General features: G+C 39.8%; 1 protein-coding gene across 1 annotated transcript in view; it reads left to right on the top strand.

Annotated features, from left to right (window-relative positions):
- man1a2 (mannosidase, alpha, class 1A, member 2) overlaps nt 1-15,653 on the top strand; it is a gene marked incomplete at its 5' end in the record, with an annotated part of 113,981 nt that overhangs the window by 78,429 nt on the left and 19,899 nt on the right. Inside the window, 3 exons of the mRNA XM_083903210.1 lie at nt 12,157-12,251; nt 13,515-13,638; nt 14,537-14,630. Coding sequence (XP_083759336.1) covers nt 12,157-12,251; nt 13,515-13,638; nt 14,537-14,630 — 313 coding nt within the window. The remainder of the gene's footprint in view (nt 1-12,156; nt 12,252-13,514; nt 13,639-14,536; nt 14,631-15,653) is intronic.

Genomic DNA, 15,653 nt, shown 5'->3' with positions numbered 1-15,653 from the left:
ACATACCTTTGGCCGCACTACGTATGTTCACTTGTAAATTAATGGTTATATAAACAATGACCTTGTGTTGACGTGAAACAGGAAAGCAGGGGTTTTTTAAAAACCGCAGCATTCAATCGACAAAACCTTAGTAAATCAATGTTCTTGTCAGTGATGGAGCAAGTACGTATTGAGGCCACCCGAGTTGTTCCAAGCAGCTACCGTCTGGCTTCCCCTGGGAATCCTTTTTTTACCCCCTTTTTTGCAGATTTTGCCGTGATGACATGCTCAGTAACTGGCTGCCGCACACACACACACACACACACTTAGACAACAAGGGAAACCAAGATGGTGTCGGCAGGAAAATCCTAATTTTATCACAGCTTTATGAACTCCACTCGGCAAAACAAATGACTTATCATCTCGCTTGCGTATATCTGCACTTCTTAAAATGTAATAATTTGATTCGAGCTCACGTAGAAGGGGAGGGAAAGTTAGACGAAGAAATACGGTCGGAAAGGCAGACGGAACGGGATTAAGTCTGCGAGCTGTGAAGACGAGAGAGAAATTGATGCAGAGGAGAGAAAGAGTAAGATCTTTTTCTAACGGAGATGACAAGCCGGGAAATGTGAGGAAGAAATGAATACAGGAGAAAAAAAAGAAGAAGGAAGGAGACTTAATCAATTTAATTTAATGAAGGAACGATGAATAAATACAGGTGTACAGACAGTAAAAATGTCGGACATCTGCTCCTGCTCTCGATCCCCAAGAGAAGTACGGGAAACACAGCTGTGTTGGTGAAAGATAACACGGAAAGTTCATTTGAACACGATGTAATCTTAACAATGACCCTAGATGTCCCACATTTTCATGCTAATATTTCCTTGCACATGAAAGCGAACAGCTTTGTACTATTTTCAGGTTTCCTCCTGGGGGGGGGGAGGGGGGCAGGGGAAACCATGCTTCCGTTCAAGAGAAGGATCATCTTAAAGAACTCCGTGCAGTATATAGGGATGCACGGTGATTGATGAATCGGAAATCTCCGATCTATCAATTACGTCTGTATCGGAACACGATACCGATACTGGTTCGGATCGGCCCACCCCTAGCAATCCCTGAGGGTCCTTTTGGTCCGGACTGATGCTTCGCAGCAATAAGACATGCAGATTAGGTTTAGAATACTTGGATATTCTAAGGGCCCATTCACACAAGAACAAGTTCAAGAGAATCTGCAGAATCTTTGTATGCAATTGGCTTTTAATCTACATTGAACTGGCGTTTTTGGCGCCATTTCCCACGGGTTCTTGAAATTGCCTTAAACTGTCATGGGTCATTGAAAGTGCTTGAATTTTGTGCCAGAAAGAAGTAAAGTTGATATAAAGGTAAACGTCTGCCTTGTTTGTTACAACGCGACCTACTGTTTCATGCCCCGCGTTGCTTGATGAACTAGGACTAGGCCTACGCAAGACAAACGTTGAGTCCTCTCTCTCTCTCTGCCGTTGAGTTGACGTGAGCTTCCGTGCAGAAGAATGAGCAAGTAAAGTTAAGCAAGAGAGAGCGGGGAAATTCCAAAAAGAAAATTCCAGAGACTGACTTTCTCCAAGATCCCGAGGACAATCGCTTTGTCCAGATGCAGAGCGTGCTGCAAGTCAATAAAAGTGGACGCCATCATGGGCGAAGCGGCTCTTTACAAGTTGCCCTCCCATCTGAACCATTTGGTCCTTGAATTTGAGCGAATTGGTCCTCGAAGGTCCTTGAATTTGATGTCATCCATGGTCTGGGAATTCTGGTTCAAACACTATTTTTTGGAATACAGGTCCCAGAGTAGCTGAGATTGGCACAGCATCCGTGCGACCCTCCTGTGGACGATAGAGCGCTTTTCTAGACACCCAAAGAACATGCAAACTCCTTGCAGAAAGGCCCTTGTTCCAACCGGGGTTTGAACCCAGGAACTCGGGTCTTCTTGCTGCAAATGCGAGAGTGCTAACCACTACAACAACCGTGGGCCTGATGGATGGATTGATGGGTCCCGGAGTGAAAATTTTTGTGTATATAACCAATTACGCAACTTTGGGAAGATGATGCTGTCATAGCTTCTATGGCCTCATTTTGTAAGCACGAAAAAGGAAAATAATGGTGCAGGGAGAGCTGTGTGTCAGTGTAGACGAGGCCTAAATTAACCTGTGCGTGAATCGTCTCCGTATGCTAGCCCTATGATAGCCTGCTGACCTGTCCGCTCTGTTTCAATTTGGATTTGCTAATTGCATAAAACGACGAACGAGTTCCGCGACGTTAGTAAACGTAACGAAGCGCGACGGGGGCTGCACCTGCACCTGCGGAGGGTTGCGTTTGTCTGGTTCTGTCGCAGCCGATCTCCGCGCGCGGCGGGTTGACGTTTGTCGCGTCGAGCTTGAGTTTTTGTTGGCGACGGCGGCAGCTCGGCGAGAAACACTGTTGCCACAGAAAAGGGAGGAGGAGAAGAAGAAGCCACAACGGCGAGACTTAATCCCGTCTCTCCTGCGGGGCCTCGGGGTCCTTCTTACCGAGCAGACACATTCAGCACATTTCACGCTCTCCCCCTTAATCCGTTTAGGAGGCTCCATTACATGTCAACAGTGGCCCGCTGCTTACACCGGGGACTGTGTGTGTGTGTACAGTAAGTGTGTGTGTGTGTGTGTGTGTGTAAGCAGCGTCTTTATTGCAGTGTGAAAATGCTGATCTTATTAAGTCTTATAAGAAACTACTTAGTCTTATCTCCTTGCACAGAGTGTGTTTCTGTTTGCCTCGGTGGTTTTATGATCGGCGGAGACTTAATTTGTTGATTACAATTTCACCTCTACTTATTCTCTGGTAGAAATGAGTGTTTGTTTTAAAGCGTTCTTTCTGCAGAATGAGACATTGATTTGTTTTTATTATAATTGCTCTATTTATTTATTTCCCCGCGCGAGTCAATAGCCATTGTTTTCGTCCAGCCTTCGCCTCGTCTTTTTTAATCGACGTGTCGAAAGTGCTCATAACAAATTCAGCAAATGAATTAGAAATGGAAAAAACTCAAACGTCATAAAGGCTTTTGATCATTTTCTTGATGAAGCCGTTTGTCGTTTTGTCCATAAAATGTCACAAAATGTCGATCACAAACCTTGAATTGATGTCTTGTTTTTCAGAAATGATTCAGTTTGAATATAGGGAGCAAAGGAACCAGAAAATATTCACATTTAAGAAGCTGAGAAATGATTTGATGCATTTAGAAAAATACATTTGAGTCTTTGACATCGCTGTGGAGGAATTTTGGCCCAGTCTTCTTTGCAGAATTCTTTTAATTCATCCATATTGGATGTTTTTTCCCGAGCGAGAACGCAGCATCTCAATTGGCTCCAAAACCTTTTTTTGGATCATTGTCCTGCTGCAGAACCCAAGTGCGCTTCAGCTTGAGGTCACAAATTGATGGGCCGCACATACTCCTTCAGAGCGCAGCATTCACAGTTCCGTCAGTGATTGACGGAATCACCGCAGTGATGGACCTTCCAAAATGTCCAACTGTTGTTTCGTCGGTCCACAGAATATTGTTCCAAAAGACTTCAGGGATCATCAAGATGTTGTATATGGTCAGCAGTAGTTTTTGCCATTTTTGCCCAGTCTCTTTCTTATGTTTGAGTCATGAACGCTGACTGAGGCACATGAGGCCTGCAGTTCTTTAGATGTTGTTCTGGGTTATTTTGGGACCTCTTGGATGAGTCGCCGTCGCGCTCTTGGGGTAATTCTTGTCGGCCGGCCAATTCTGGCTTGGGGTTAAGGTCCCCACTGTTTGCTGGAGTCCCAAAGCTTTAGAAATTGCTTCATAACCCGCGTTTGTAACTGGCAACCCATTCGGACACAAGCCACAAGTTCTCTTTCCACTTGGCTATGGGCTGCCTTCGTTAAAGTCTACCAGTCTAAATGCACGGAAACCTCCCTAATGAAAGTAGATGTTGGTTAAACAGCAGCTTGAAGCTAATGAAATCTGATTATGCAAAGAGTACAGTGATGACAAAGCACTGTTGACAGGACGGGGGGGGGGGGGGTGACGGAACAGGATGTCCTCTTGTGAATATAATTGGAACAATTTGCTAAGACGATGCATCTGATGAAACCAAGCTCCGTCACTTCGGCTGTAGTTTGCAAAATCTCCGTGTAAGAACTCAACGCACCGCTGGCGTCCCCCTATAGCTCGTGTTATATTTTTTTTCCGTGCCCGCTCTGCTTCAGAGCGATTTCAGATTCTGCCAAGCTGCTCACGGCTTGGAAGTTATATCCTCGTGTGTAATAACTGGATCATTGGCTGAGTTTAGGACGTGTTTGAGTGGCGGATTACGGGCGCTCGCGCTGTCCCCCGGAACGCAATATCGATGTGCCGTTTAGCAAATGATTTCATCCGAAGGGCTTTACAGGAGGATTGCACACATTTTTTTTTTTTTTTTGTAGAGCATGGCTGGTCCCGGGAGAAATCAAACCTCCAACCCCTGGCAGCAGCAGTAAAATTGTTTCTTTTGCCACGAGGGCCCGTGAAAACCAGCCCGTGTCCCCCTGTAACCTCCTCACCCTTCCCTGCCGCACTGTAAATCCGCTGTCTTGGGAGTTTGGCCATCGCAACAAACAACCCAGCAGCCTTTTGCCATAACTAATCCTGAAAGAAGCGGTAGAACGCGGCGAGAGGCTGATCGGAAAAGAGAAATAGAAGTGGGTGTGAAGGGGTGTGAAGGATGGCTATAGAGGACACTGCTAATGGGGCAATAAAGAAGAGAGAGCGACGTTATGTGGCGAGAAGAAGGGAGCCAGAAAAGTGTCCATGTCCGTTAGGACTCAATAGATCCTCAATTACACTCCATATGATCTCTGAATTATGTCATAATTACATAAGTATTGGATGATCTTCAGTTAACAAACAGAACAGGAAGAATTATTCCACTTTAATTTTTGCTGATGAAATTACGAAATCGAAGCCTCACCAGTCGCGAGGCAATCATGGATTGTGGCGCTAATCGAGTCGTGTTTTTTTTTTGTCGTTAAATGGATCAGCGTGTGCTTACGTGTCATCTGATCGCTTCATTAGTGCGTGAAGCCGAACTGCATTACCGTGAGCTCTTCTTCTCGTCTCACTGCTTAAGCCAGTGAAAATTAGCTCTTGTGAATGTAAAAAGAAAAAGAATATGCAGCTTCACAAAGATCTAACCGACAGTCTTTGTGTACATCTGTCCATTGTCTATAAACCAAAACAACTAATTGCTTAATCCCCACTTTGTCCTATAAAGTCCCTTAAAAGTCCGATTTTAGTCAGACTAAGACAATCATTTTGTTTTCTTAATGTCACGAAAACATGTTAGGCTGACTAAAATCTAGCAAATTTTAGTGAGACAAAGACAATAATTCCGTTTTCTTAATGTCATGTAAACGCGTTAGTCCGACTAAAATCGAGCTAGTTTTAGTTAGACTAAGACAATAATTCGGTTTTCTTAATATCATGTAAACAAATAGTCTGACTAAAATCAAGCTAGTTTTAGTCAGACTATGACAATAATTTGGTTTTCTTAATGTCATGTAAACACCTTAGTCTGACTAAAATCGAGCTAGTTTTAGTCAGACTAAGACAATCATTCGGTTTTCTTAATATCATGTAAACACTTTAGTCCGACTAAAATCAAGCTAGTTTTAGTCAGACTAAGACAATAATTCGGTTTTCTTAATGTCATGTAAACATGTTAGTCCGACTAAAATCAAGCTAGTTTTAGTCAGATTAAGACAAAAATTAGTTTTTTTTAATGTCATGTAAACACTTTAGTCCGACTAAAATCAAGCTAGTTTTAGTCAGATTAAGACAATAATTCGTTTTTTTAATGTCATGTAAACACTTTAGTCCGACCAAAATCAAGCTAGTTTTAGTCAGACTATGACAATAATTCCGTTTTCTTAATGTAATTTAAACACGAGACAATAATTCCGTTTTCTTAATATCATGTAAAAACGTTAGTCTGACTAAAATCGAGCTACTCTTCGTCAGACCAACATACCTGGACTTATGCTAATTCATAGTCCAATTCCTCCTGCATGTATGCGCTTAGTCGGACTGGAGTTGGACTTGGCGTTCAGCGCATGCACCGAAATTTCCGACTCCGAAGCTGTTAAATTGCTGTAAAAATCCTGCATGGTTCTGCTTTAGTTAGCATTCAAGTCAAAGTACATGACGTTTTGTAGTGGAACTACTGTTACTGGGTATAATAGCAGTTTTAAGATCATACTAATCCTTTAATCGGAGTGAGGTTTGTGTTTGTGCGTGCTCTCCGAAAAACTGACCAAATTTATTGCCTTACCTTGTCTCGAGTGTTTCATAAGTGTGTGTTTGTGTGTGTGTGTGTGTGTTGTATCCGTCACTGATCGATATTGAAGTGTGCTGTAATGCATTTATAAAAAAAACGCCAAAGCTGTCAACCCTGGAGGGAGAATGAAGTTGGGAAATGCCAGACAACAAACTGTCTGGCTCTGACCTCCCCAAGGATTCTTCCATCAAAGCCCACAATATCCTTAAATATGACTCCGCGCTACACTGACTTCACTGTCAGCAGTACGGTCGGCCTTGTGCTTATTTTGTCGTGATTTAAGGGTTGCGTGACGGTATGTACGCCGACGACATAACTTTTGTTGTTGACAATTTTTAACCTCCGATATGAGCCGGTACAGCGCGGATGAGACGAGTGAGTTTGATTCAGTGGGCAAGAATTTGAAATGAGGATGTGCTTCAGTAACGACTGTGTGATTCAAAATCCACGTCTGATGTCGTTATTTCAGTTGTAAAACAGTAGCTCCGACCAGAATATGAGGTTTGAAGCTGTGTGAAATTCAATTTCGAGACATTTCTCATTCTTATGACACTATATATATGAAGGTATAGCCTTTATTCTATCAGCTTCTACAGGACACGGTGTTTTTCTTTATCAGCATAGCACTGATGTACAAAATTAGATTAAGTTCCCTTTACCAAAGTATAGTGTTTTCTCCAGAATCCTTGTTTTTCAAAGTACAAAATTCACATATCTGTACTTTATTTATATTTCTAGCAACTTTTACTCCACTGCAGAGCCAGGAATTGAACCCACAACCTTCCAATTGAAGGACAACTCGCCCTACCGCTAAGCCACCAAGGCCCAATCCTGACTTTTAAGTACATTTTATATCAGAAAATCAGACTTTAATGTCTTAAACTTTGACTTTTACAAGTTTGATAAGTAATACTTCTACTTCAACTTCTACCAAAGTCATTTTCTGGTAACTTTATACACGACTGGTCCAGACTGTGAATCTCTAATGCTTTCATCAATCAATGGACCTCTTTTGATCATCAGTTCATCCTTTAATTCCTTTGTGGTCGTTTTAAGGATTAAGTTTATGTTAATATATAAAACGAAACAAAAAAAAAAAAGGACATTAGGTTTGTGAAGTTGACTAAAGTTACTGCCATTGATCGACAACAAAGAGACGATTTAAACACAAAAGTCAGACAGAATAACCTTAAAATTAAATCAGTCAAAGCATTGATTGGTCCTATTAAACTTTTACCGAGTGACGTCCTGCATTTTTTTCCCCCCGATACAGAAGTTTCCAAATAATCCCTAGTGTGGCTGAAACTGTTACTCGATTAAGTGATTATTAATAAATGTGGACATTTTCTGGTTCCTTTGTTCCAAAATCATTCAAACTGAATCATTTTGGTTTGTAGACAAAACAAAAACATACTTTTTTCATCATTTTCGGACATTTTATGGACCAAACAATTACTCCCTAATCCCTAATCCCTACAATTTGGGACACACTTGGAATTCCAACATGAAACAACCCGGGAACTTTTCCCCTAGATGACAGATATTTTAAAACTAACACACACATGCGTGTATAAAACATTACCGATATGTAAAGTACGCATGTGAAACTGCAGTTTTTCTGGAGGAGAATCACCACTTACGTAATTAAGACTGTCATCGGCATACAGTATGACTTTGCCTCGTATTCGACGTGAAAACAGACGTACAGATAGCACCACTTCTCTTAAATCTGATAATCTCCCGTCTTAATATAAACAAGATAAGGAACAACACGAGGCAACACTAATGAAGCAGACTCTAGTCCATATTCTCCTGCTCTCAGCAGGTTTTCCTCACGCCTTAACAACCAACGACACAGCGCTAGTTTTTGGCTCGACTGCTTTCCCCTGTCAGCGGCAGCAGCCTTTTTTTCTTCCTTTCATCCCCGCCTGGAGATGAAAAGGAAGACGATCATCATAAAACGTAGCGTTTTTATCTGCAGAGGCGGCCGCGCCGTCTCCCTCTGATGGCTCGTTTGGATCGCGTCCCCGCTTGATGACATCAGCAGCGGGGATTGAAAATAAAAAATAATAAAAACAAAGGCAATGGGAGTTCGTTAAGGGCCTCGGTGCAGCCGGCGGGCAGGCGGTGAATCAATGAGGGTTTTTTATGATGATTGGACAAACACGTCGGACAGGGGGTTGCTGCGTTAAAGCGGTGAACCTCCTTCATCGGTGCCGTTTTTGGCCTCGAGTCATTTTGTCGTCAGAAAACAGCGACTCGTTTGAAAAGGACAAATCCCGATCGTACGACTTACTGTTGGGTTTGGTGATATTATTATAATGAAATAAAGACGCACTGTGAGTGTTCAGCTTCACGACAATCACGTTTATTCTTTGGTTTCAGGATAAATGGCATTTTTTGGCAACTGAAGAAGAGAGGGGAGCAAAAGCTGCTCCCAGAGAAAAACACAAAATAGATCTTCATGTTTGTTTTGGTTTTTATGTGGAAAACCCTGTGGTTTTTATAATAATAACAAACTTATTAAACTGTATCAGTTTTTTTGAGATAAAATAAATCACATTTTCACCATGAAATATTCCCAATTTCCCAAAAATGGCTACACTTAACACTTATGCTAAAAATGTGACTTGTTACATAAAATTTCATGGTCAAATCCTGATACTGTAACTTTCACGTTATAACGTAAAAAGTTAATTGTAAAAAAAAAATGCTATGTTTTACGTTATACAGTGAAAGTCACAGTATCGGGATTTCGCCATACACGTTTCACGTTATAATCCAAAACGAAGCTAATATTGACCGTAAACTTTTCATGACATGATGTAAAATGTAGCAATTTTCTACGATTAACTTTTTTATGTTATACGTGAAATTTGTCTGGTTTTTTTCCGATAAACTTTTCAAGTTATTTTTAAAAATAATAATTTCATTAGACTTTTCACGTTATTACGTAACGCGTATTACGTTTTTGTCACAAACTTTCCGTGATATAACGTAAAACTTTGCTCTTTTTTTTTTTACGATGAACTATTTATGTTCATATCAGATTGTTTTTAAAAACAAACTTTTCACCTCATAACATGACACAAATAAGTTTTTTTTTACGTTTACTTCTCGGACTACTAAAGTTCGTAAACTACTCAACCCCAGATCGTGCTGTTTTATGTTTGCTACAGTAGCATGACATTTTGATTTGAGCTCAACAGAAGTCTCAAGTGTTCCCTTTTCTTTTCTCTTTTTTCTCGCACAGTGTCAGGAAATGATGCCGTGGATTGTTGTTTGCTTTAGACACCAGGCCTGCTTTTACCTCCCTCCCTCCCTCCCTCTCTGATCCGTCCTCATCCCTCTCGAAGACGTCTTCTCGCTCTGTGTAATCTCGTGTAGTCTCTACATCGCTCCGCGGCCGCCTCTCCGTGTTTGCCTCGTCGTCTTTACCCCCTCAGCTTGACCTCCGCGTCCCACTGGCTGCTCGAGAATCCTGCTAACGGCAGCACCGTGTTTTCGCTCCCGCTCGCTCGGCGAGACGGGCAGGAATTTTCTCCGCTCTATAAAACCGCTCGGGGCCTGACGGATGACAGCGTTGATGAATCACGATGTTTCTCTTTCTTCTTACCTGACTGTCTGCAAGTCTCACAACTACATCTTTGCAGTACGAGGATAAAAATCACACACGGAGCCGTGCGTGCGGAGCTTTAATCTGCCGTATCAGGCAGCTGCTGGCGCTTTTTTTTTTTACTCGCTAATCTAGATCTGTAACTTCAAAACAAAGAGAGGCATCTTGTTTTATCCAGCTCACGTTTCATGTTTTTTTATTCCTCAGAGAGATGATGTCTGTCTGTTTTCTTCTTGTAAACATGTTATATCTCAAGAAAACCTTGAGGGAATTGTCTCCTGATTTAGTAGAAAAGTTCTGATGGACTTCTCCTTAGACCACTAAGGTCAAAGTTCCCCTCAGTTTAAGGGAATATTTTCCAAATGTGGTATGACATTTTCACCAGGATTTAAAAAAGATTCACTAATTTGCCTTTATTGCTGATATCGGATGAACTGTTTAGATTTTGGTGGTCTAAGGATAAGGTTAATCCCAGAAATTAACCCCCCCCCCTTTTTTTTTTGCTACCCTTAAGGGAATATTTAACAAATGTCAAGATCTTTGTGACCTCACAAATCAACTTTAGGGAACTGCTCAGATTTTGGTGGTCTAAGGACAATGTTGAAAATGAAAACCTTTTTTAACGTTGTGATGGCAATTACTAATTTCCCCTAATCTTAAGGGTATATTTTCCGAATTTGGTATAACATTTTCACGAGGATTTAAAAAAAGATAAAAAACTAATTTGCCTTTATTGCGCCATTTATTGGATTTTATCATTAAAAACAAGAAAAAAAACAACACGGAAGATTCGAAGAAAAGTTCTGATATCGGATGAACTGTTCAGATTTTGGTGGTCTAAGGACAATGTTGACCCCAGAAATTAAAACCCTTTTTAACAATGTGATGGCAATTACTCATTTATTTTTCAAATGTGGTATGAAATTTTTAACTCGGATAATTAGGATAACAAGGATTTTGGTGGTCTAAGGACAAAATTGACCCCAGATATAAAATTTAGTTTTTGCGTTGATGAAATCTTTTCCCCTCACCTTTAGGCAATCTTTTCAAATTTAGTCTGAAATTTTAACGCTGTGGTTAGTAATTTATTGGCTTTTATCAGTAAAAAAAAAACCCCAACATATTTACACATTTATTTGGACATAAACATGAAAAGAAAACATGGTAGCTTGAGGGAATTTCTCCACATCTGGTAGAAAAGTTCTGTCGGAATAAAACTACTTTACCTTTTCTGTGATGCACAACAAGTAATTTATTGGGTTTTATCAGTAAAAACATGTTTTAGACATTTATTTGGAAATAAACATGAGAGAAAAAAATAACGCCTTATGGGGATTTCTCCAGATTTGGAAGAAATTAATAAAAGATGAACTGCTCAGAGTTCGGTGGTCTAAGGACAACGTTGACCTTGTGGTCTTGTTTACCTTTATTGTGACGTGTGATTAATAATTAATGGAGTTTTTGGTCGTAATTTATTAATTACAGACCAGTACTGTATCAAGTTTTTTAACTTGAATAATTCAAAATGTGGTATTTCTTTAGCTTATTTGCTCACCGTAGACCTTTCATCCAGCCTGTGTTTGAGCGTCCGTGTGCCCAAACACACTTTCATGTTCTTTTATTTTTCATATTTTGATTGGCGTGCGGGGGGAAAAAAAAGAACAAGGGCTTTTTCCTTCCCTGGTTCCTTCATCTGTCAGACGAGCGCGAGGACTCGTGTAATCTCAAAACGAACACATCCTCCCCGTCCGCGAACTCGTCACTACGGGTTAGGACGGCCGTCGCGATAGAAGATAGGAATCCGACTCTGACTTTTCGCTGCTTTGTTCCACCGGCTCTGCTCATTTGATGCAATTTTGACCCCTCAGGATTTTTTTTCCCCGTTCTAAACTGAAACATCTCTGACATCAGTGATCACTGCAGCACAGTCTGACAGCAGGGTTTTCTCTGCATACATCAGGCCGCCAGCGTCCTCCATAAATCTGTGTGGCTCTGACACGGCGTCGCAGTCATTTAGCAGAATGTCTGTCTGCTGCTGTCACCTCACTCTAACTCTTTTGTTGCCTTCATTGCCACATTTGTTTTGGGCTGTCGTCGGTTGTTTTATGAGCGCGTCTGAGGAGAGTTTAGGTAAATGGGTGGACGGCGACATGTCGAGCGACTGAATGAATTTTAAGTTTGACGACGTTAACCCCTTCATCTCCTTCACAGGTGTTCAAGCTGAAGGCGGTGCAGTTGGCCGAGAAGCTTCTCCCTGCCTTTAATACACCGACGGGAATCCCCTGGGCCATGGTCAACCTCAAGAGGTGAGTGAGTGACGATGGAAACCATCGCAATCTGTGCATCGGTTGGTCTTTCAAAATAAAAAGGACAAATAAGTAACAAACTGTTCATTTGATTTTCAAAATAAAATGAAAATTGAAAAAAAAACAAAAAACTAATGAACTGTTGATTTGATTTTCAAAATAAAAGGAAAAAAAGATAACGAATTGTTTATTTGATTTTCAAAATAAAAGGAATAATAGATAACAAATTGTTAATTTGATTTTGAAAATAAAACGAAAAAATAGATAACGAACTGTTTATTTGATTTTCAGAATAAAACGAAAAATTAAAAAAATCACAATTTATTTTGATTTTCAAAATAAAAAAAACAGATGAACTGGTCATTTGATTTTCAAAATAAAATGAAAAAAAACAGAAAAACTGTTCATTTGATTTTTAAAATAAAATGGGGAATTAACCGACACCAATCTGTTCATTTGATTTTCAAAATAAAATAAAAAAATTAAAAACATCAACTGTTCATTTGATTTTCAAAATAAAATGAAAGATGAAAAAACAGATAAACTGTTAATTTTATTTTCAAAAATAAAAATAAAAAACAAAAACTGTTAATTTGATTTTCACACAACACGAAACGTAGCAACACTTAAAATCTAACAACAAAAGTGTGAAATTGTTATTGTTCCATTTCTACTGTTTTATTATTAATATTATTGTTATTCATCATCATTCTTCTTATTATTTGTCGTTGTACTTGTATAAGACCTGGACGGAATGTCCCTGTGGCTCTGTGGGTGTCTGTCCCTTTATTTCCCCACTGCTCTGCTCTGAACTTACTTATTCACTGAATGAAGCAAGGAAATGAAGTGAAATTGCCATATTAATCCGCGGGGCTACTTTTGTTGCTTAGCAACCAGGCTAAGAGAGAGCGACAGAGAGAGGCATCCTGTGCTATGCATTGGCAGACTGCTGCTTTTGTCTTGTTTAGTATAAGTGAAGTTCTCCTTTTCTCAAGGTAATTCTTATTTTGTTCCAGAGGCAGACACTCACACACACACACACACACACACACACACACACACACACACACACACACACACACACACACTTCCTGTGTAATTTTTTTTACATGCTGTGACTGGCGACAAAGCAAATATTGCTTAATATTGGACAGATTTTACTCTTAGAATGTCGTTAAAACCTTCTTATTAACACAAAAACACATTTTCTACGTCCTCTATTGTCAGTTAAAGTAATTCTTACCTCTTTTATTCCCTCTGCAGCGGCGTCGGTCGTAACTGGGGCTGGGCGTCTGCCGGCAGCAGCATCCTGGCCGAGTTCGGGACTCTTCACATGGAGTTTGTTCACCTCACCTACCTGACGGGGAACCCTGCCTATTACCAGAAGGTAGGACTCACTCGCACGACGTGAAACTCTAGAATGTGTTTACTGTGATCGGATGGTAGCGCTTGCATTTACACCTGGCATTAATATGAGTTCTCTGATTGCTGTCGGCATAGCTAACGGGTTTTAAACCATAAACACGCGTGCGTATGTTACGTTAACATGTTAAAAGATCCCAAAAAAACTTTATTTTTATATCACAAATAAGGTCAAACGACGAAAAAACGTGGGTTAATCTCCAACGATTACCGGGGAAACGTCTAAAATCGCAATATTTAACATTGGAGTCTGGTGTATTTTACCTGCTCTTGTTCCTAAAATGATAAAAAAATAATAATAAAAAGTAAAAATAAAAACAAATTGTTCGTTTGATTTTCAAAATAAAACGCATAATGAAAAACTAATCAGATAGTGAACTGTTAATTTGATTTTCAAATTAAAACGAAAAAAACCATAAGAACTGTTAATTTGATTTTTCAAAATAAAATAAAAAAATTAAACAAAACGGATAACGAACTGTTAATTTGATTTTCAAAATAAAACGACAAAACAGATAGTGAACTGTTAAGTTAAAAATAAAACAAACAATGAAAAAACAGATAGGGAACAGTTACTTTGATCTTAAAAATAAAATGAAAAACAAAACATAACAGATTGTTAAAATGACAAAAAAAAACTAAATAACTGTTAATTAGATTTTCAAAATAAAATTAAAAAGATAAAACAACAGATAACGAACTGTGAAACTTGGGTTAATCTCCAACAATTAGCAAAGGAAATGTCTAAAATCTCAGTATTTAACAAAGTCTGGTTTATTTAGCTACAGTAAGTTCTGCTGCAGAAGCCTTTTCTGAGTGAATTTTTAACGTCCCCTGCTCTTGTTTCTTGCTCACACTCACAGGTGATGCACATCCGGAAGCTGCTCGCCAAAATGGATCGACCCAACGGTCTCTACCCGAACTACCTGAACCCCCGCACAGGCCGCTGGGGCCAACGTGAGTAAAAACCTCTGGCTTATGCTCATATCAGGGGGGGAATCCAAAGCTCATTTCTGCAGCTGAATCTTTTTCTTTTTAGGCATTTAACGAATGAATAAACTTAGATTTTATGATCCCAGATTCATGATCAGTTCTGAGGAGCAGCAATGATGAGAAACCAGAAGAAATTGACAAAAGAGAGTGGAAAAAAGATGAGAGGGGAGGGAGAGAGAACGCCGTATTGATCAGACGTTGGCCGACAGCCCGGTGGAAATTAACGTCTCGTTCAGTTTAGACGTACATTACTCTGAAAACCTGTCGTTAAATTGCTCCGAGTCATTTTTTTTTTTTTTCAACAAATCACGTAATTAAAGCGTGGCGAGGCGTCGTTTGCGTTGATGAATGGAGAAACGATATAAAAGACATTTTGAATGTTTAAATGTCTTTGTGCTCTTGGTTTTTAAATGTTGTTTTATTTATTTATTTATTTATTTGATCAGATACAGGCGCGTATCTGTGCGAGAGGAAAAGAAAAGATGAAATCGTTTTTTGTTTTTTTTTGTAAATTGAATGCACTTGATTTATTATTTTTAAGTAAAACTGGGCAGAAAGAAAACACAAAATATGTAGATGATGCAAATGAACCAGTTGCACTAATAACTAATAACTACTGCCGTTCAGTAGATGAAACCTCACTAATGGATGGATGAATGAATGAAGTGACTTCAGCGCACAGGCTTTGAGGATGAATAAATGGACGGATGATGGAGGGAGAGCAGAATTATTGATCGCTAACAGGCGAACGGTGAGTTCAGGTGAAGACGGATGTTTCTGTGCGGCTGTTAGTGAGTGAGTGAGTGAGTCTTTAATTATGAAATGAGTTGCGTCTGTGTGAGCGCACATTTACGCAGACCTTGAAAGGTCCAGATAAAGAGAAGTTATATTGTTTTTAAAAACAGAAAGTTTCCGCTTCTAACTTTTATTAAAATTTACTTTTCTGCTAAACACAACAGGTGCAATCTCAGAAGGTACACAAAGTCC

This window comes from Microchirus variegatus, assembly GCF_963457635.1.
Source record: "Microchirus variegatus genome assembly, chromosome: 16".
Taxonomy (NCBI): Eukaryota; Metazoa; Chordata; class Actinopteri; order Pleuronectiformes; family Soleidae; genus Microchirus; species Microchirus variegatus.
The sequence above is the reverse complement of the archived record's forward strand: the minus strand, read 5'-3'. Positions and strand labels throughout refer to the sequence as shown.